General features: G+C 39.1%; 1 protein-coding gene across 2 annotated transcripts in view; it reads right to left on the reverse strand.

Moving 5' to 3' along the window:
• LOC114239792 (uncharacterized) overlaps window positions 1-23,773 on the reverse strand; it is a 139,493-nt gene that overhangs the window by 76,789 nt on the left and 38,931 nt on the right. For both annotated transcript variants that reach the window (XM_028170183.2, XM_028170184.2), the window contains exons 4-6: window positions 20,492-20,600; window positions 19,219-19,363; window positions 12,822-12,951 (exon numbers count right to left, since the gene is read on the reverse strand). In XM_028170183.2, the coding sequence (XP_028025984.1) occupies window positions 12,822-12,951; window positions 19,219-19,363; window positions 20,492-20,600 (384 nt within the window). The remainder of the gene's footprint in view (window positions 1-12,821; window positions 12,952-19,218; window positions 19,364-20,491; window positions 20,601-23,773) is intronic.

The following is a 23,773-nucleotide window of genomic DNA, read 5'->3' on the forward strand; positions in this document are numbered from 1 at the left end:
TCGGTATTTATTCTTGAGTCGAGATGCAGAAATATCTAATTTGCTTGCCTTGATTAATACCTTGTCGTGGATTTAAAAAAAAAATTGAAGTTCGAGTTCTTGCGTGTTTGTGAAATTTTTAGGGATACTTTTGGTAAAGAATTCGTTTAAAATCAACATTGAAGTCATTATTCAACATATTGAATTTATTTTTTGGTTTTCTTGAAATCGATTGTTTTAGTAATGAAATACTATAAACTAGTTTGATTATATATCAATCTACATTCATCCTATTGTTAAACGCAAGTAGTGCTGTGACATTTTCTTATCAAACGAGGTTAAAAAAATCGTCGCTTTATATACATATTTATAACATAGACGGTAAACTAGTGGCCCATCTCATGATAATTGGTGACCGAACACAAATAGACATAAATCACATCGTGAATTCTGCCGTCCATCATGAAAAGTGCGGCTTTAGAATGAGCTCCCCTCCACGGTGTTTCCCGAGCGCTATGACATATCCTTTTTCAAACGAGGCTTGTGGACTTAACGGTAGGCAGCGGCTTAATTCTGCCCCTGGCATTGCTGAAGTCCATGGGCGACGGTAACCACTCACATCAGGTGGGCCGTATGCCCGTCTGCCTACTAAGGCAATAAAAAAAAAAAGATCAATGTTCAATGGTAGTTTATTAACGCGATTATTTTTTTTGGTGTACTTTTTGCAACACGATTATATTTCTTCTTCATGGACGTGAGTAGAGTATGTATTTTAGTAGAAAAATTGGTACCTACCTGCCTTCTCACTTTGAAACCCGTCATAGTCCAAACGAGGGCTTCTGTAGACTTCTTGGGCAATAATACTTTCAAAGTAATTAAAACGTTTGTAAAATAATATGTTGATTAAAATACAATTTGAGTCAGTTTGAATTTTAAACAGTTTAAGTCGCGTTGATAGGTATATCGTGAAAAATGTCCGGGCAGGTTTCTGTCACGTCTTCAGGTTTCGAAATAAATACGGAAAGACTTTTTGTCTCATTCAAATAATTACGATCAGAAAAAAAAAAGAAAAAAAAAAGTGTAACTCTGAAAATAATGTAATAATAATAATAAATAATAATAACGTAATAATAATAATAAATAGTAATAATAATAATAAAACAAATTATGAACGAAATATCTTCTAGTTATGTTATAATAAAAGTACAAAATTATAGTCGTTTCTAAGATACGTGATTTAGTCTTAAACATACACTTGTATAAGAACAGTTTGGGTAGACATTTCCGGTAGTTTTATCCTATAACAAAATTAAGTATTAAAATAAGTAGTGTTTTCTATTTTCACTGGTGGTAGGACCTCTAACAAAATTAAAATAAGTAGCGTTTTCTATTTTTACTGGTGGTAGGACCTCTTGTGAGTCCGCACGGGTAGGTACCACCGCCCCGCCTATTTCTGCCGTGAAGCAGTAATGCGTTTCGGTTTGAAGAATGAGGCAGCCGTTGTAACTATACTTAGACCTTAGAACTCATGTCTCAAGCTGGGTGGCGGCATTTACGTTGTAGACGTCTAGGGGCTCCAGTAATCACCAAGTGGGCTATGAGTTTGTCCACCCACCTATGCAATAAATAAATAAAAATTATAATTATATGATGAAATTATTCTAAAAGTATTATATTTTTTTTGTGAAGCTGTGAACTCTCACCGAGATGACTTAACTAGCGGCGTCTTTACGAATTAATTCGAATTTTTTACTCGAAAATTGCAGACCGAGGTGTTGTCAAGTGTGAGTGACGTTATCGGTAAGAGGGCTTGGAGGGCTGAGGGCGACGTGATTCAAATAAATTTATCTACCTAACAACATCTGTTGACGAGGCCTGTAATTACAAAATTTGTATTTTTTTTGCATATTTCTTCAATCATGGAGCCTTTGAAACGACCTTTAAAGAAACTACTCTCATATTACATGCTAAATATTAAAAAAAATCTTGATTACTTTATTATAGTCTGATATACTAAAGTAGCTTTTCTTTTTTAAATATAATGTTAGCATGATTATCATACGGCCCAGCTGCTGTTAAATGTTGAATGGTTACAATCGCTCATTCATACTTCAGCAATGACAGCCAAATCGCCGCCTACCCCTAAGTACTCTCCGCAATTTTAACTTGGAGAAGAACATGTCATAGCACTCGACAAAACACTGCAGAGGAGAGAGTTCATTCCAAAACCGGACGGTACGTGGTAGAAAAGATCTTCAAAAATGCACTTGTAATTCTTTTATGATTTGATTAAAAACGTTTCGCCTATATCATTTTTAATTTTCGTTGTCCCTGTAAACAGGTTTCAGCAATCAAATTGACAAACATTATGAATTTTATTTTATGAAATCAATTATTACACAAAACTGAAATGTAAAAAAAAAAACAAGGAAAAATTCAAAACTAAAAATTGCGGTGCTAAATAACACGACTTCATATTCGAAGTTTTAGTTGGAGTTTCCAATTGAAATCATCGATGTATATTATAATAAAAATATCACAAAATGCGTTAGTTAATTAACTAAGCCGAAGTTCGCGCATCAAGGTTTTCTTTAGCACAAAAACCGCCTCTTAAGACGTCCGACCCACGCGGTTGCTGTCTGTGATCCCCATTCAGAACTCGAAGAATATCGCTCCCTAAGTTAACGATCTTTTATAATTTCACGGTATTGAGAAATAAGAGTGGTATTTAGATCTTAGGTACTCTTAATCATATTTTAAGTCGCCATTAAACGTTATTGTTTTCCCTCTTGAATTACGTGAGCGCCAGCCCAAAACAATTTTACTAAATGAAGCGACTATTATTATTTCATTTAAATGGATAAAAATGCTTTAAGTCGTTGTTTTGTATTTTAACGAATGATTAAAAATGTTACAGATTACTTCGCTTTTGTCAGATAATGCTTAAACAGATTACAATAAGCTTAAATTAGTTTTTCAGTATAAATCCTGAATGCACACTTGTTATCATTCCTAATTTAACAAAAAAAAAAACCTTTTTGTTTTCTCTGATTATTTTGATTGCAAAAATCTAAATTTCTATTAGTCGGACAACAGTGACGCTTAAACCATTTATTGTCTAAAGTCGACAAGACTATTATGAAATCTATTTCAATACAAGACATCAGGGAAATCAAATGAACACAAAGATTCTTGAGATCCATCATAATTGGCTTCTTAATATACAAGAAGTTTTAGAACAAATATAAAATTGAAACACAGGCCCAGGCGTTGCGAATCTATTCTCGAATTCGGGCAAAATAATTATTACAAACCATTTTGAATAGATAATGCCCGCATTATTGGATCAACGGATTTAAGCAATGACAATTTCGTTATTTGAGAACGCTATGAAACCGTGATATCAATGTGATTTAAAGATAACTCTTTCCTTTTACAATATTTTTGTAATCACATTCTAATTACAATATCAATAAATGAGTGACTGAAAGGTTTTATGTATGTGAATTATTGTCTATGCTTACATGTCACTACGGAAGCTCTTGAGAGTCTTCATCGATATATATCGCTTTAGATATATTGTAATCAAAACAACTATTCGGGACTTGAAACTAGTTTGTTAAAAATTCCCGGCCAAACTATTTAAACCGCATGATAAGCCACAAATGTACTTGTAACGTTACACATAGCAATGTTCAGCTTGACATCAAAAATGCAATAATTTTTATATTTATTCGGTATTTCGGTTGCTTAATATAATAATAAACCATTAATATTTCAGAAAACGAATGGTTGTATGATCAATTTTAAATTGAACCCTCTTAACTATTCATTAGATTGTTTTATTAACGGTATATATATATATTAACGGCCTATTCTCTGCGCGAGTATTTTTTCGTACTTTTTTTTAAATTAGAAATTGGAATTCACTATGCTGGGTATTGTTAAAGTCCGCAACAGGCGCTGACCACTTAGGACATCCCGGGTGGGGCGTATGTGTGTCTGACATCGTGGTACTATACATATACCACATTGAAGACCAATGTCTCTTTCATTCACCGGATTAATTGCGTTTTAAATACAGAAGCCTGTTTTTTTTTATTTATGTTCACGTCCCACCTGGTATAAAGATCCCTTAAATATCGTTGAGATCAAAATCTCAAATTATATGTATTACAGCTGTCACACTGCATAGCAGTAGAAATACGACAGTGACATCTATCGGTGCGTGTTCACGTTTCACCCTACGACAGTAAAATACCCGCAACTTGCAACCCGAGTGCAAATGTAAACAAGCCTCCATTTCACTAGACTCAACACTCTTTTTTTTGGGCCGGAGGCCGAACCTCCTATAAGGTCCGTGGGCATCGGGTGGGTATGCGGGACTTGACGACCTGCTGATGTTGGGAGAAGACCGCGGGCCCAAGGAGTTTTAGGGCCCTACCGAACTAAGCGACTCCCCTGCACTCTTACACCCGACGTCCGATCTCCGTTTGGGGTCAGAATCCGACCAGAGTAGGGGGGTTCCCGCGGTCGACATTACAACCAGACACGCGGCGCCACCCCGAGGACGTCCGACCGACGGGTCGTCGAGGCGATAGTCGACGACCAACGACGCCGGTCTACAGCATCGCCCGGGTGACCCTACCAGTCCGCCCGGGCGATGCCGCTGTTCCGGGATACCTCGCTGGACCAGAACCAGTCTGCCGGGTCGGAACGCGATATACCGCCGACCGGGTTGCTCTTCCAAAGTCAGTTTGGCGACGACAGCGACGACGACAACGCGGACCGCTTCGCAGGCCGCAGCCGCCGACGCGTCGTTCCATCCTACTGGTGCTAGCGCGCTAGAGTGACGGTAGCGTGCAGCGCAGCGTCAACCCCCTCAAGTCGCCCAGTGACCATCACCGGGAGGGAGTCAACTCCCGCATTAACTGCACAGGGTGTGTAGGCAATTGCTAGACTAATTTAATAACATTTCTCAAGTGACAATGTCAATATTCGCTCTTGTAGCTTACAGCAGCTTCGATTATACCTATATAGTGAATAGATATTTGTTTGTAAGACAAAACAAGTGATGCATAAATATTCGCTGATCCGAATTATTACATTACATTATGTACATGATATTTTATCACATTGCTACCTCGACGTTGACGCTATCTGAGTCAGGATCCCTGAGGCGACCGCGCAATAATGTGGTACTTCGTGGATGTAGACACTAGGCCGGCTGATTTTACCCATAAAGTCCGGATTTTATGTTTTAATTTTACCCATCTACTCAAGAAAACGAAACTTTATCTTACTAATATTTTTTTAGTACTGTGCATTGTTTAATTATAACAATCATTCTATAATTAAATTTAATACATTATAAATTCGTATGTAAAGGATTAAATTATTAATTTACCAAATTATTTCAAACTGATTGCAGTCTTCCTACCCTGACTGAAGACTGCATCCTACCCGTCCGAGCGTAGCTGGAATAACTTTCTAGACTACCAGCGATTAGGTAGGAAAAAATGCCTTTCTATTCTTAATACAAAACATTATTTTAGTATAGATAATTTCGCCTACCTACACCTACCCCTACCTACGTACCTACACCTACCCTTACCTACCTACTTACACCTACACCAATGCTGAAGGTGGATTGAGGAAAACTTAAGAGATTTTTTTTTTTTTTTTATAACAACTAAGAGGCAAACGAGCAAGACGGGTCACCTGATGGTAAGTGATTCACCGCCGCCCACGGTCACCAGCGTTTACGCCAGTGCGTTGCCTACCCTTCAGATAAGAATATGCTCTTTTCTTGAATAACCCAATGTCGCAGTTGTTGGGGAAGACCGCTGATGGCAACGAATTCCAGAGATTTACTGTGCGTGGCAGAAAACTGTTTTTAAAACGCATTGTAGTGGACGCCAACCATCCAGATGGTGCGGATGATAGTTCCGGCGAGACGATCGGTTGCGAAAATCAGCGGCTTCTATTAAATTGAACAACTCCTCGGAACACTCCCCATTGTAAATTTTGTAAAGTATGCATAGGGAAGATAGATCCCTACGCAGTGCCAAAGGATCTAGCCGATCGGCAAGTACAGGATCGTCGACAATCCGAGATGCCCTACGTTGGATTCGGTCAAAGGGAGATAGCTGATAACCCGGAGCCCCGGCCCAAAGGTGGCAACAATACTCCATGTGAGGCCGCACCTGCGCCTTATACAGCTTAAGGCGGTGAGCCGGCTTGAAGTACTGTTTGGCCCTGTTGAGTACTCCGAGTTTTTTGGAGGCCATTTTAGCCTTACTCTCCAAATGACCGCCAAACTGGACAACACTCGAAATGTCTACGCCCAGAATGCCCATGTTCGGCTTGGCACAAAGGTGAGTGTTTCCGAAGAGTGGCGATGCGACAAAGGGGGCTTTTTTAGCGGTGAACGCGCAAACTTAAGTCTTAGAAGGGTTAAACTGGACTAGATTTAGTCCCCCCCAATCGGAAATCTTCACAAGGGATGATTCGATTTCAGACACAAGTTTGTTCCGACACTCATCGACGTGATCCCGAGAGATATTGCTGCGGCCGAAATACAGTGCATCCACGGTACTGTCATCCGCATAGCAATGAATGCCACTGGTATGCAACAAATCATTGATATGCAAAATGAACAATGTCGGGGATAACACACAGCCTTGGGGAACACCAGCATTTACGGTCCGGGGGTCCGAGCATGAGCCGTCTACGACGACTTTAACTCTCCGTTCCGCAAGGAAACTGCCGATCCACCTACAAAGTCTCTCAGGAAGCCCATAGGAAGGAAGCTTCGATAGTAAGGCTTTATGCCAAACCCGATCGAAGGCTTTCGCAATGTCCAAACTAACGCCTAGTGCCTCACCCCTACTCTCAACCGCCTGCGCCCAACGGTGAGTTAGTAAAGCCAAAAGATCACCAGCTGATCGGCCTTTGCGGAAGCCATATTGGCGGTCGCTGATCAGCTGGTGCTCTTCCAGGTAGCCCATGAGCTGGCGGTTGATTATGGATTCCATAATTTTGGAGAGTAAGGAGGTGATAGCGATAGGCCTGTAGTTGGACGGATCTGAGCGGTCGCCTTTTTTAGGGATCGGGTGTACTAGAGCCGTCTTCCATGAATGTGGGACAACGCCGAGGACATAAGAGTGTCTGAATAAGCGCGTTAAAACCGGTGCCAGCTCTGGAGCACACACCTTCAGCACAATAGGAGATATTCCATCGGGCCCACTCGACTTGTTGACATCCAGGGAAAATAGTGCTTTCCGCACAGCACACCGTGTGAAGCGGACGTCCGCCATTGTGGTTTCACACCTCGGGATGGTAGGAGGAGTGTTCCCCCAGTCGTCAAGAGTCGAGTTTTCCGCAAAGATAGAGCCAAGAAGATTGGCTTTCTCCCTTGCGGAATAGGCCAATGAACCATCCTCCCCGCGCAAAGGTGGAAGCGTCGACCGACAGAAATTACCCTGGACAGCCTTGGCGAGAGACCAGAACGCACGAGAGCCAGATGGCAGGCGCGCCAGTCTCTCGCCAATTCTCCCAACGTAATTTGATTTTGCCAATGCAATTTGCTTCTTAAAGAACCTGGAAGCAGAGTTGTACTTCTTCTTGAGTGAGTCAGAGTTTACATCCTTAGCGGCCTTTGCCCTAGCCCAAGCCTGGTAGCATTCCCGCTTGCGACGATGTGCGTCACGGCAGGACCCACCAAACCAGGGCCGAGACCTGCCACCGACAGGCACCGCTGAGCTAGGAACAAACAATTCCATGCCCTGCAGCACGACGCCGGCAACCGAGTCGGCGCAGGTGCTAGGATCCTCTGACTTGAAGCAAATCTGCCCCCATGGGTAGGATGCAAAGAAAGAGCGCATCCCGTTCCAGTCTGCTGACCTGTAGTGCCAAACACGTCGTCTACCAGATGGAAGTGGTTGTGACGAGACGGTGAGAGGCACCACGCTCCGAACTAGGCAATGGTCCGATGACCCGAGAGGAGCATCGACCCATACCCGAATGGGTTCGGGGCGAGAGGTCAGCAGAAGGTCCAATAAGGAAGGCGAATGGTCTTCCACATCCGGCACACGTGTGGGAGAAGGTACTATCTGCGTCAAACCATTGGCAATGGCAAAATCGTGAGCAGACCTTCCCGCATGGTCAGTACGTGTTGACCCAAGCCAGTCAGAGTGGTGGGCATTAAAGTCGCCCAAAACCACAATTTCTGCGGTAGGAATCTGCTCAAGTATTCTGTCAGTGGACACCTGCAGGTGCTCGAAGAGCCGGTCAATTTCCGAATTTCCGCTATGAGACCTGTAAAGGCACGCGTAGATGCGAATGTGATCCTCACAATCGACGCGCACCCAAAGGGTCGACAGGTCTCTGCCTTCAAGACTGCTGAGCCTACGGTAACAAATTCCCTCCCTGATGTACACACACACGCCGGCGCGTGGCACAAAAATGTGCTCCAGGCTATAGGCCGGGTACTTTAGATATGAAGTGTCAGTTGGGGAGGAAATCTGCGTCTCCGTCAGGAAAAGCAAATCTGGCCTTTCCGTCTCGAGATGGTGGTGGACGGCATTTAAGTTCGAGTGAAGTCCCCTGATGTTAGAAAAATCCACTGCTAAAGTGGAGGGGGACTTCCTCGTTATTGGGCTCAGTTTGCACCCAGCAGCTGTGATAAACGACGCTTGATGTGCCCCCCCAGAATACGATGGGCAGCCTGAGCCAGAGCGAGAGGATAGCATCTCTCGCTCTCGCTCAGAGAGGGATTCTCCAGTCTATAAGAGACTGGTACCCTCCTGGGGTATTTTATTTGTATCACTCGTCGCCATCACAAAAATCAAAAATAGCATAAGGGGTGGGGAAGGAAAGGGAAGGAGAAGGGTCACAGAGGGTGAGGAATTGTGGGACAGGGAATAAAAAGACAGGAAGGGGCCAACTGATACTCATTCCCACACGCAACGCAACAGTCCCTAGAAAATCTGTTGCGATACGTGTAGTATAATGAAAGTGCCAGTTGCTATTTGGGCCCCGAGGTAGAGGGATAAGGGCGCCGGGACTCTCACTCACCAGTCGAAACGCGGTGGCCTCTAGGAGGCCCCCACTTCACGCTGATTTTCTGTGAGAGGGTAGTGTTTCACCGGTCGATCCTGCCCACCTACGTGCTACAGCGAACTGCAGACTTGGATCTACTACTCTAGAGATAATTTAAATATTCAATAAAATCATGTTTCATTCATCATGTTTCATTCATTTCATCTTCAGCAAATTTTAAATATTGTATATTAATATGTAACAAATACCAAAATATGGAGGCCCTATTATGCTCGCATAAGTTAACCCTGTAATTGAAAATTTAATAAAGTGTTACTTTATATCGAAGCCGCGATTATAGCCGAGACTCCTGGCGTCGGCATTATCATGAATCCACGATACAAGCGCTGCTAACAAATTGCCGCAGTAATTCATTCAATTACTTTAGCAACAGATTTTTGTCTAATATTTATTTTATAAAACAAATTACTTTTAAGACTTTATTAAGTAAAATTTTAGTAGTCGAACGTAGATAAATAAAAACAATTCAGAACACCATATTTTTTGTAGACACAATCGAACCTGATCGAAATTAATAAAGAATAATAATAATAATAAATATTTACTAACAATCACATCATGTTAATTGGTCCCGTGATAAGTTCGTAAAGAACTTGTGTTACAGGTACCAGATAACGGAAAAAAATATAAGATTTTTATTATACACATACATATATTTAAGATACATCCATAACCCTGGAAAAGACATTTATATTTATCGTACAAATACCTTCCCTTGGCGGGATTCGAACCCGCGACCCCCTCGTGTAGTGACCATGTCACTTACCACTACACCAGACGGCCGATTTGATTAAATTTGATTTAATTTTCAGTTATTGCGTTTTACTTAAATTCGAATCACTCGAAAAACACGTGAAAACTTTCGTATACCATTTATTTCAAGTAACATATTATTTGTACAAAATAAACACAGCAGTATCAAAAAGTCAACAAAATATATTCCTAAGTATATTATGAATGATAAACAACCTTACACTTGTGACGTGTGGTGACGTATTTTAAGTAAACGTTATGTGAAGTGACAGTTTTTTGATCCAATGCTGCTTTGGGTTAAGATTAATTTGTTGTCTATTACGTTTTTTTTATAAATGGCTCCAACGGTGTATTACGTTGATATACCTACCCTTAATAGGTCTTTACCTATGAAGTTACCGTTCTACAATACTGGCAGGATTGATGTATATGTAGCTGGCGAATAATTCTTATTTCAAATGAATTTTATTTATAAAATAGAGAATTCTGTTTTCAAATTCAGTAATTTTTTCTTGATTAGAGTTCTGTTTTCATTATAGTAATAGCTTTATCACGCTGGCATAGCCTTCTAAGGCTAACAGCTTAGGTAGGAAAAAAATTTTTTTTTTCATTAATATAGATATGAAAAAATAAGAGTAGGTAATTACGGAACACAAGTTCCGCTGCGGTGGTAATGCACAAACGACTCACAAAAGAATGCTTCCCTGCAGTGTCAATAACAACTATACCATGTATTATAACATAATTATAATATAATATAATTGATAAATAGTTTGAGAGCCTATAAATGACAAACATTAAATTTTGTTCATATAAATACTGAAGCTTTGTTAGTCCATACACCTAGCTGATGGACCCGAGTTTTTTTTTTTTTAATATTACGTGTATTATCTATGATTCTCTTGTTGACAGCGGTCGCATTTAGTGGTCATTCACTAAATTAATTTGCTCTAAATCACTCATCATTACTGTAATCCCTGAATGTTTAAGTCATTTAATCGTCTGTATAATAAAATCAATGAAAACTCAACACTACAGTCTACATATTTCAAAATTTCCTGAAGTTCAACGCCCAATGTTGATTCCTCTGGTGATAAGTTCACAAATCAACAATAATTTTCATCAGCCTGGGCTCACGTCGCTCTGATATGAATAATAAATAGCAAAGTATTTGACGGTTTTCTAAAAAAATATGAATAAACATGAGATGATTACAAGTGAAATTACAACATTTTGTGCTATTGATATGCCTTTAGTATTTATTTTATTAAATGCTGATACATGATGTTTGATAGGATCTTGAATTATAGATGTAGTTTTTTTTTCCAACAATAGATATTAACACGGTTACGATAAGGACATTTCGTTATCAAACACGGTACAAAACTGTTGAAGTCCATTAATGTTACTAAATTAAGCCTCTACATTAAATTAAACATTAATAAACACAACTGGATGCCTATAGATTGTTAAATAATATAAAAAGCTCAATAATTTAAGTGAACAGTTTCAACTACAGGATAACTATTAGATTTATGTTGCATTATGTTGTAAAGATGGTTTACGCGGTTTACAAGTCTTTTGTAAATAGTTCAAGCAATATAGTAGCAATATAAATAGTTTTATAAATATTAGTTCTGGTTCAATAAATACTATTTTTTACTAGCTGAGCCCGCGATGCTACCCGCGTTTATTGTCGTACCGCGTGTGACGCCGCGGGGCGAAGCTAGTCTAAAGAAAGTAGCCTAAGTTACTTCTTATATCATCAGCTACCTATCAGTGAAAATCCCGTCGAAATCGGTCTAGCCGTTCCAGAGATTAGCCGGAACAAACAGACAAAAAATTAAAAAAATGTTATTTTGGTGTACGTACTGTGTATACGCTTTACGCTTAGTAAAAAGAGTTATTTTATTATTACAAACAGAAACTCCAATTTTATTTATTTGTATAGATGACTTCTGCATTGTTACAAATGAGAATCTTAATCACTCAGGTGTGACTAAGGTTTCTTCCTTTATAGTGTTTGTTAATCTTCGAGATATGCGTAAAACTTTTCGTAGATCTCCATGGTGGTATTCCTCACCTACGCACTTCCATACCTTCTTCCCTACCTAACTCTCAAATTCCCAAATCAAATCGGTTGAATGACAATGCTACGAGACTTTTTTGAGCGAGAGTGGGTCCCATAATCCTGGCTATTGTCGTTGCAACCGCACTTATCATACATAGGTCTTGGTGGAAGATATACAGTGGCGTTCACGTTGTGTGTGTGTTATCCCCTAGTAGGTCGTGAACATTTTCACATCAAAATCACAATGCAATATTTATTTTTCAGTTAACATTTTAAGCAAAAAAAACATCCAAAAGTCACATCATTTCGGTTCCTCCCGATCCACTAACGGTGTTTTTAGGTACCCCAAGCACCGGTCATCGTTCTCGTCGAACCCGTCGCTTCCGACGAAGGGCTCGGCGAGTAAATTAACCCAAAGACACAGCCCACTGAGTTTCTCGCCAGATCTTCTCAGTGGGTCGCGTTTCCGATCCTGTTCTAGATTCTGCGAAGCACGGCTCTTGCTAGGGTTCGTGTTAGCAACATCAACAGGTTTTAGCCCCGTGAGCTCACCTACTAGTTAAGGTTACGCTGATATGGTCTCTCTAGACCATCAGCTTAGGTAGGGAAAAAATAATAATCCAAAGGTACCTAATTTATAGCTCGCGATTTTCAAACCACACACCATAACCAAAAAATCTAAGCTCATGACTATAATATCACTGCGCATATCCTCCAGAAAATTGGGCTTAGATATTTAATTGAACATGATTAAACTAAACACTACCAATCTTAAAACAACTACATTTTGTCACAGCAACTGCATTTTTTACAAAGGCAGTTCATCATGACGAGCTCGTCTACTCGTAGTATCTTCTTGACCAACGAACCTGAAATTATCATTAGCAGAACTTACCCATATCATCAATTAGAGGAGCCATTCGCAGGGTAACACCAACAAGCAGCAAGCACAGGAATAGCAGCAGGCAGGCCGTCACCATAATCGTGTAGCGAGCACGGCGTGGCAACTCGTCAGGGTCAAGCACCTAATGTAAATAGTAACAGCATATCAGATACAAAGGTCTGGTCATACAAAGGTTTTGAAGTCGTCGTGGCCTAACGGATAAGACGTCCGGTGCATTCGTGTTGAGCGATGCACCGGTGTTCGAATCCCGCAGGCGGGTACCAATTTTTCTAATGAAACACGTACTCGACAAATGTTCACGATTGACTTCCTCGGTGAAGGAATCGGGTAATAAAAATGAAACCCGCAAAATTATAATTTGCGTAATTACTGGTGGTAGGACCTCTTGTGAGTCCGTGCGGGTGGGTACCACCACCCTGCCTATTTCTGCCGTGAAGCAGTAATGCGTTTCGGTTTGAAGGGTGAGGCAGCCGTTGTGACTATACTTGAGACCTTAGAACTTATATCTCAAGGTGGGTGGCGCATATACATTGTGTCTGTCTATGGGCTCCAGTAACCACTTAACACACCAGGTGGCCTGTGAGCTCGTCCACCTATCTTAGCAATAAAAAAAAAGATACAAAGATAAATTATAGGTTTTAAAAAAATTCATGTACAATTCATGTATTCATACAAATGCTGTCTGGCCGAACACCGGAATCACATGAGCATGTAGCTCTACTGGTAAATAGTTACACGATCGATCGAAGGTTATAAGCAATTTTGAGAAAAATCGTGTCAAGCCGAAATTTTTCGAGAGGTTCTAGAGTGTTCCGCTCGGGTTGTATGTAAAGTAAATAAACTCGAACGAGAGTTGAGAGCATCAAAGTTTTACTTTGAGACTCGTGGCGATTAAACAATGATCCGAGGAGAAGTAAAACTGTAGAAAGTACAGCGCAAATTGCGTGTATGTGAACGGTGTTTTGTTACACAGGTAGTGTTTACATGAATTCTGATTGTAAGGACTTTTATTAAACGTGTCAGCGTCATCAGCTTAGAAATAGGTCATCCAAGTAGACAAAGGCCCCTTAAGGTTTTCTTGCATACAGTGGATTTCCGCGACGTTCAATAGGACATCGGTCTACGGTGTGGAAGAGCTACCAACGCTGCGTGGGTGACGTCAGCCAGACAAAATTAATCTATATGAAACCCAAGTCCAGAACAATTTTTATACCATTCACCAAAAACTTACTGAATAGTCATTGTTTTTATTGCAATACTAGTAGCGGCCCGCCCCAGCTTCGCTTGGGTAGTAGCGCACGCGATGTAAAGAATTTTAGGTATTTTTTTTACACATTGGGTTACATTATTGAAGTTTCAGTAAGGATCCCTAATTTTTTTTAAAATATAATTAATATAGCCTATGTCGGCCGGGGATAGCGTAGCTTTCCAACAGTGAAAGATTTTTTTAAATCGCTTCAGTATTTTCGGAGCCAATTCAATACAAACAATCAAACAAATCTTTCCTCTTTATAATATTAGTATAGAAGTATAGATTTAACAAACATTTCAGTCAAATCATTTAAAAATAATGATAATAACGATAATGATTTAAATAAACTACTTTCTAAGGTAGGCTCGAATTAGCTTTTACTGAAGCTTTTGATACAGATACCGAATAATTAGCAGGAAAACGGACGATAAGTTTCACATCTTCAGAACTTCAGAAAAACCGCAGATATCGACAAATAACGTTTTATCCGGAAATTGCAAGTTACCCATAGTTTGTATGGCTCATTAGTAATTGCGAATTCACTCGTCGCTATACAGAAGAGCTACGCAGCCATTTTTTATGTTATGTCTATTATTTGCCTGATCTCAAAATAGTAATGCCTATTCTGATTTAAACTATTATGAATTTTATTTAAATAAGAGCTTGAAAATTAATCAAAAGTTTTGTAGGGATTTCTGTGATACGTAAGTAATAGGTTAGCGAATAAGATTCTTCGCATTTTTTAAGAAAATTCACAACATTTTTTAATATAGTTAATTTACGTTTAACTTAAGTATGTAGGTACCATTTTGTTCAATAACTTTTTGCCATCTTGTAGATAGGGACATGATCCCATTGCTATAGAAATTTTGGGGCTTCTGATCAAAATACGGCGACAATTGGTTTTGGCAGTCCTCTCGTGATGTTAACCTGACACTGCCTAAAGAATTCTGAAGAGACCGAAACAGGTGGAAATCTGAAGGTGCAAAGGTCATCAAGGCATTAACACCTCCAAGCCAAGCTCTCTTAATTTTTGCTGAGTGGCTAAAGATGTGTGAGATGTGTGATCAACACTAGAGGGGTCTAGTGTTATTATGATGAAAAACCACACCCCTTCTGTTGATTAATTCCGGCCGGTTTCTCTCAACTTCTTGCTTTAATCTCATCAGTTGTTCGCAGTAGAGTTCAGAATCGATGGTCCTGCTTGGTGGTAACAGCTCATAATGAATAATGCCCTTCCAATCCCACCACACACACAGCATCACCTTGTTGCGAGTTAACCTGGGTTTCGCCACCGTCTGTGAAGCCTGACTGGCCTTTAACCACGACCTTTTTCGCACGTCCTTGTCATACGTGATCCACTGCTCATCACCAGTTATCGGCTTCTTCAAAAATAGTTCGGTTTCATTACGTCGTAATAAAGAATCACAAATGAGTACACGGTTCATTAGGTTTTTTTCAGTGAGCTCGTGAGGTACCCAAATATTGAGCTTTTTTGTGTACCCAGTTTTTTTCAAATGCGCCAAAACTGTTTTGTGGTCAATTCCCAGTTCTTCAGCTTCATCGTAACTACTGATATGCCGATCTTGCTTCACTTTTTCACAAATGGCATCCATTTTATCCGTAATAGGGCGACCAGAGCGACGTGCATCTTTGACATAAACATTTCCGGATTGAAAACGCTTAAACCAAATTTGTGCTATGCTCACACACTAGGTCCATAAACATCGCAAAAATTTTTTGCGGCTTATGTTACATTTTTAGCTTTTTTGTAGTAAAATTATAAAATGTATCGAATTTTTTCATTAGATTCACTCATATAGACAGTACGAAAAATAAATAAAAATCACACATTTTTCTAATTTGAATTCGGAATTATCTTCTTTAAAATTTAAACTTTTAATAATACCAAAAGCAGCCAGATACAAATAGTATAGCCAAAGAGATTTTATTACAAGTTCATACATACTATAATGCGAAAGGACTTTTCCCTTACGTATTATACAATATAAGATAAAAATATAGAATTTTAGCAAGTTTTTATTTTTTATTTTTCGTTAATTGCTTCCATCCTTTTACTATGCGTATAACTAATATAACCTATATATTAATACGTGAAGCAAAAACTTTGTAGGTATCCCTTTTTACGAAAGTTGCGCGGACGGAGGAGTATGAAACTTTCCACACTTATAGAGAATATAGAGAAGAAGTGCACAATGCTAATTTTTTTAACATAATGCATAAAATATACATTAAATCAATAAAGAAAACATTACACACACTACATACCATGTAGTATTTGACGCACACACGCATGCATACTATTTATTGTCAAACTTTTGTTCTTGACGTCTGTTGTCAAATTGAGATTAAATATTGTTTGTGTTTGTTAATAATTTTTATTGTGTAGTCTTGGCGAAATTTGTGATTATCTAATATATAAAATTCTCGTGTCACAGTTTTCGTTGCCATACTCCTCCGAAACGGCTTGACCGATTTTGATGAAATTTTTTGTGCTTATCCGGTATCTATGAGAATCGGCCAACATCTATTTTTCATCCCCCTAAATGTTAGGGGTAGTCCACCCCTAAATTTTTTATTTTATTTTTTAGACAACATTTTTAATTTCAATTTTTTTATGATACAACATACAAAAATACGTACAATCCTCAATTTTCACCCTTCTACGATCAACCCTTATTTTTTATTTGCTAATTAAAAACTTTAAATTTTTTTGCGAGAATTTTGTTTTTATTTTGTCATGACGTAGAATAAAAAAAATCATATTACTCTGAAATTTTCACCCTTCTACGATCAACCCCTATTTTTTATTTGTTAATTATAAACTTTAATTTTTTTGGCAAGATTTTCATTTTTATTTTTATTTGGTCATGAATTATAATAAAAAATCTGATGTTACTCTCAATTTTTCATCCCTCTATGACCAACCCCTATTTTTTGTTAATTATAAACTTTAATTTTTTTGGCAAGTTTTTTTATTTAGTTTTATCATGACTTAAAATAAAAAAATCATATTACTCTCAATTTTCACTCTTATACGATCAACCCCTATTTTTCCATCCGCAATAAGGTTGCAAGATGGCAATCAAATATTATAATTGTAGTACGATAAATTCTTATTCAGAGTTTATAATTTCAAGTTCCTTTAATTATGATTTTTTTTAAATTGAATTTGATCTCCCGCGCTCGCCGGTCGACTACTGATCAACTATCAATCGATCAGCTATCCCCACCAGGTGTCACCACTGATCCAGCAAACATCACGTAGTAGGGATGGGGACGAAGCCGGTCTCCTGTCTTACTTACTCACTATACATCATAGATTATACACTTAATATATTTGAGAGCTATACAATACTATACATTTTTCAGCCATGTTTTGTTGGTTTTATTTGTGTATCAATAGTATGTTCAGTAGGTCTGAGAATCGGCTACTATCTATTTTTCATACCCCTAAGTGAAAAGGGTTGTCCACCCCAAACATTTATTTTTTATTTTTATTTTTTGGATATATTTTTTTGTTTAGAATGAGGTATTATGTGGTTAAATGAGGTTTTTATTTCTACAGTAGAATTTCCCTACAAATCTTATTTAAGGCAACACAACGTTTGCCGGGTCAGCTAGTAGAAGTATAAAATACAATCATAATAGTGTACAAACTTAAAATTCCAATTGATTATAGTCGAATTTCGACTACTGCGGGACCTCTAGTCTTATTAAATATACCTAATTCTACAACAATATGAGCTGACATACGCTCATTATATTCATTGCTCGTACTTCTTTAACATCGACATTCAGCACAATAAAGGAAGCGGCTCTCTTTTTTAACCGACTTCAAAAAAGGAGGAGGTTCTCAATGCGACTGTATGTTTGTTTGTTTTTTATCTTTGTTACCTCATAACTTTTGGCTGGGTGACTCCATTTTATTTATTTATTTATACACCAACAGCAATACACACAAAACATTCAAGCTTAAAATTGTATTTTTTTTATTTTTATTATTATTAATTTTGATTATTTATTTATTTATTAGAAAGCTGGCGCTTCCCTTGCAGTCCCATTTCAATTTAGTCCAGTTCGGTCACGCCAACCGATTTCGATGATTATTGTTTTTAGTGTATATTAATTTGTTTTGGAATATCTTTTATTTTTTCTATTTGAAGTCGGTTTTTGTTAAAGCATATCTATTTACAATTAGGTATTATTAATAATTATTAAGTCTAATGTTTAAAGGCAGTCTGTTTGCTGCTGCCTTAAATTTAATTCTACTATCAGTGAGTCCAGAATAAAGTTACTTACTAACTTAATTTTATATCACGCATGTTTCAAAGAAATTGTATTTTTTTAATTTTATTAATAGGTCTCTGCTAGAAATATAAAAAATACTGACATCTACATTTCGTTTCAAAATATGAAATGTTAAATCGCAAAATCTGTTATAGCAGCATCTAGTGTAAAGATTACAAACTAAAATGAGAAGTATGGTTCGTTTCCTTAGTTTCGAAATGAACCAGTGGACGGTTCTATAATACTATTTTTTGTTATCAACGCCATCTATTGAGTGTGGCGTTAACAGCACGCTTGCAATAAGCTCTGTTTAATTATTGAACCCCTTTGAAGTAGCTTCAAAAACAAAATGTCCACACCGAGATGTCTGTTTCTAGTTGTACAACGACGGCATCCAAAGGACGAGAGTTTTTTTTATTTTTATTGCTTAGATGGGTGGACGAGCTCACAGCCCACCTGGTATTCAGTGGTTACTGGAGCCCATAGACATCTACAACGTAAATGCGCCACCCACCTTGAGATATAAGTTCTAATGTCCCAAGTATAGTTACAACGGCTACCCCACCCTTCAAACCGAAACGCATTATTTCTACACAGCAAAAATAGGCAGGATGGTGGTACCTACCCGCGCGGACTCTCAAGAGGTCCTACCACCAGTACGCGTTTACTCTTCTGGCAAAATATCGCGTTCCCTACTCACCAAACCAGCAGCATGAGGCTACGAGCGTCATACAGAAGTTGACGGTTCAATTCCAAAGTTGATGGTCACAGTCAATTTGTGTGGGGGGGCGATGGACCTTACTTAGACTACCTGCCCTTGCTTACATGTATGACTTTCGCCTGTTCATCAATAGCAGATACTAGTAGTGTTCGATGTTTCTTAGGCTTCCGAGTGTGCTGGTGCTGGGTGCGCCTCCGCCGACGACGACGACGACGTTCCAAATCTAGCGTTTCAGGACAGTTCGTATCCCTGATGAGACAAACAAACATATTAATTCTCCTTTAAATTATTTTATTTACATTGTTTTTTTTAAATTAACATGCTCATAGTAGCCTTGTTTTGTATTTTTTATTGCTTTTAGGTAGGTGGACCCCTGGCACAGGAGCCCATAGACATCAATAACGTAAATACCGCCATCCACCTTGAGACATGAGTTCTAAATTCTCAGTTTTAGAGTACAACAGATGCCCCACCCTTTAATACGGTACGTGTTACAGCTTCACGGCAGAAATAGGCAGGCACCAGTAATTAGCATTTTACCTATTATTACCTGTCAGCTTCAAACATAAATAAAACATCAAAGGCACCACAGCTAATAAGACAGCTCCTTTTCAGTAAGGATATCAATTACACACATTGAGTAGCCGCCAACCTTGGGCTCGCACAAAAACCCTCCATGTTCCATATATCGTCGAGGTTTTATATTACTATAGTCTCAACGACTATTGATCGAAGAAGATAAGATACATAATTATTTAAGCTATTTCAAACTACAACTAGCAATGCTAAAGAAATAGCCAACATGTGCCTACTATTCAGACCTTATTTGACGAAGAACATCATAAGAAGAATAACACTTCAGAAACACCGTTAAAGGGAGTTCATTCTAGAGCTGGATGGTATGTGGATAAAATGATAAGTCAAAACGTCGGTAAATGCAGTAGTGGGATTGTAAATGCTTTTATCACCAACTACTACCAGAGCAGAGTTCGTCGCTACCACTTGGAACCACCTTTCACGGTGATTCTGAAGTTCCAACCGGCAATCCGAACGTCCCTTTTCCGAATGGAATTAAATGGTAGTAGGAGGGGGACCAGAAATATCATGTATGCCACACACGAGGCTTAACCTATGATTTGTATAGCATAAACCTGTGACCAAGCTAAAAGTATCATCACACCCTACTGAAGATTCCCAACGTTTCTTTCTAAGTGACTTTGAACATCGTCCGAAATATAGCCTCTGGAAATGTTGCCGGGATGCTCCTTAAAATCATGGCACTATGCCAAATGGGTTCAATTGATTTTAATTCAATTCAACCCACTCAAACGGCCACTAGATTTTTTAATGTTTTTAAACTAAGCATTTTTTTCTCACCTAATATGGGGTTGCAATTTAAGTTTTTTGCGTTTATGCCTTGCGATCTCATGTTCACACCAGTGTGAAGGTAGTTCTTCGCCGGGACTGCCAATAATCGATGCTTCTTCTGTAACGAAAACTGATTTGATTAACACATATGTTATTTATTTTCCATAATCATTGTATTGTCATGGGTTTTCGGAAGTCGTAAACAAAATTAAAACTAAATTTACTCTCCAGCATTTTATTTTTGAATCTCTATTTTTTTTAATACGAGATTTAACGGCTGTCGTCAATGATCACGAAATCTTTATGTATTAATAGTAGATTAATTTAACTTTAATGTTATGTTAAACACATTCTATATTGGCAGTAGAGCGCTTAGTGAGCCTATAAGTGTACCATACCTATTTCTACCGCGAAACAAAATGCGTTCTGGCTTTAAGGTTGGGTCAGCCGTGGTACTATACAATTGAGACCACGACCTCATGTCTCTAGTGGTAGCATACACGTTGAGACGTCCATAGAATTTGGTGACTACTTCACACGAAATTGGCCGTAAGCTCTTTTTTTAGTAATAGTCTTGAGTGTACACACCGGTTTCGACTGTTTTATTAAATGTATAGACATAAAAAAGTGGAAACGCTAAATAATATGCCCCAGATTAAAAATCACTAAGCCAATCTGTCAGTTACAGAAGAGACTTTCTCGATAAGTGTATCAAACGTTCGCAATCCCGTATCCTCGAGATTGATTGAATGTCGATCAATCAAAATGTGATTCGCGATCAAACGTGTAATAAAGAAACCAATTTACTACATTTTATAAATACTTTCGAACTTGTTTTGCTATTTTAATACATATTATAATACATAATTTATACATTTGAAGTCGTCGTGGCCTAAAGGATAATACGTCCGGTGCATTTATGTTGAGTTATGCATCGGTGTTCGAATCCCAGGCGGGTACCAATTTTACGGGAAAATACGTACTTAACAAATGTTCACGATTGACTTCCACGGTGAAGCAATAACATCGTGTGATAAAAATCAAACCCGCAAAATTATAATTTGCGTAATTACTGGTGGTAGCATCTCTTGTGAGTCCGCACGGGTAGGTACCACCGCCCTTTTTTTTTTTTTTTTTCTGGGGAATCCATTTACGGATACCCGGTCGAGGGGGGTAACGGACCGGGTTATGTCGGACTCCGGCGCCTCCTGAGAGGAAGAAGGGGAGAAGAGAAGAGCCGAGGTCCTTCATCTCCCCCAATTTCTCACAGGAGACTACGCCTTGAAAAAGGCGCGCGAAGCACTTGCCCCGCAGAACGACTACCGACTAAACCCCATCGAGCCCCACCACTCCGACTCCACGAAACCCACGGTACCGCACAGTGCGCGCCGAAGGCTCGCCGTCGCCGGTACCCATCCTGTTAGTAGGACGGCACTCCATCCCTGGGAAAATCCCGCAGGACGTCGTCTCGGAGACACACCGTGAGCGGTGCACAGGAGCCACCTTGCGCCGCCTCACCACCGGACCAACAGCCGAGTACCGGGCACCCCCGCACCCGGCACCCGACAGCCCCTACAGGAGATGAACGGGAGCTTCGCGCCCGTGCCGCCCACTCCGCCTTCTTCGCTGTGAAGCCGAAGAGGGATCCCACTCCCTTTCGCGCTCCTCAGCCTCACGGAGGTACCACCGCCCTACCTGTTTCTGCCGTGAAGCAGTAATGCGTTTCGGTTTGAAGGGTGGAGCAGCCGTTGTAACTATACTGAAGATGGGTGGCTGCATTTACGTTGTAGATGTCTATGGGCTCGTCCAGGCAGCTATGTAATAAAAAAAGCCGTAAAGGCTGTATTGAAACCATTCCCAAAAACGAATACAGGCGTCAGAGTAGATTAAGGAAAAAAAAAATGTATAAAAAAATCGGCAGTCATGTGAGTTCTACAGTTCAGAGAAACTGTGAGAATGACCTGCGCCTTAAATTCTAAAATGTAGCTTAGCTACCGAAGCCCATAGATATAGTCGAAATTGACGAGTTGGTGGGGCAATAGGTAGCGCTTCTGATCGTTTTGACGAGGGTTATAGATTCGATACCTGCATCAGGCAAATATTCGTTCGAACAACAGTTTGCTCTTTGTTTTTTTTTCACTTATTTTATGATTGAAGGATCACTGGTGGCCCTGAGGCCTTTCCAGTTTCACCAGGACAGGTGAGCGAGCAAAGGCTCAGCCAGAAGGGGGGCGGTCTGGGTGTTTGTTATGTATACGTTTATATTTAAAAAATAAACGCTTTTATATTTAAAAGTATTTAAGTTTGTATTTCAGTCTCATTCATAATTGGGGGCCGAACGACCGTGCGTGACTTGTTCCCGGTTATGGGGTTATTATAATAAAGGCTGTCTCATCCTTCAGCTAGTAACGCATGGCTGTTTCCCGGAAAAAATATTATGATGATGTTACCTATTCATGCGACCCCCGAATACACTCTACAAAGTTCATCAAATACAAACTTACTAGAATGACCTGATTCCGTCGCTTACTAGTAGCGCTTTCCGCTTATGCTTTGTTAGTAGTTTATTGCCTGTCGGCTACAAGAACAGAACCCTATAATTATTACCTATAGTCCAGCTATAGGTAATAATTATAGGGTCACCTATCTATATTAATATAAGTACCTATCTATATTATATACATGGTGTAATAATAACCTCAGTTTGAAAGGGAAAAAATCTAAAAGACCAATAATAAACGAACCGTTGACCCGCGTGACAATATTATTTAATTTGGATTTTAACATTTTTAAATTACTTTATATTATGATGCTGAACTTTATCACTTCTATTTAATAATTACATAGAAATTCGATATTTTCAGCCGCCCCGAAAAGTATTATGCAAAATGAACCAACCTTTATATTTCATGTACACCTAAATTAAAAATTAATTGTCCAAATTATATTTTTTGCTGGTTGATTTTTATTACAGAACGTCATTCCTTAATTGTATCTCATTAAAAAAAATGGTACCGGTGTGCGGGATTGGAACACCGGCATAGTCACATCGCTCGATACAAGTATACCAAACGCTTAGCCTTTTAGGCCAAGACGACTTTTGCATACTTTTTTTTATGGCGTATATTTGTATAATTGAGTCGTCTATTATCAAAGGTGGCAATCTGTGCATTTGGACAAAAAAATGTTATTGATATGTCAATACAGATTGATTTGAATATAATCGTCTCCTTCAAAGAATACGGTTCAAAACCTGCATTAAATAAAGGTTAATACTTAACCTGTTATTTA

Source organism: Bombyx mandarina, chromosome 09, assembly GCF_030267445.1.
Source record: "Bombyx mandarina strain Sakado chromosome 09, ASM3026744v2".
Taxonomy (NCBI): domain Eukaryota; kingdom Metazoa; phylum Arthropoda; class Insecta; order Lepidoptera; family Bombycidae; genus Bombyx; species Bombyx mandarina.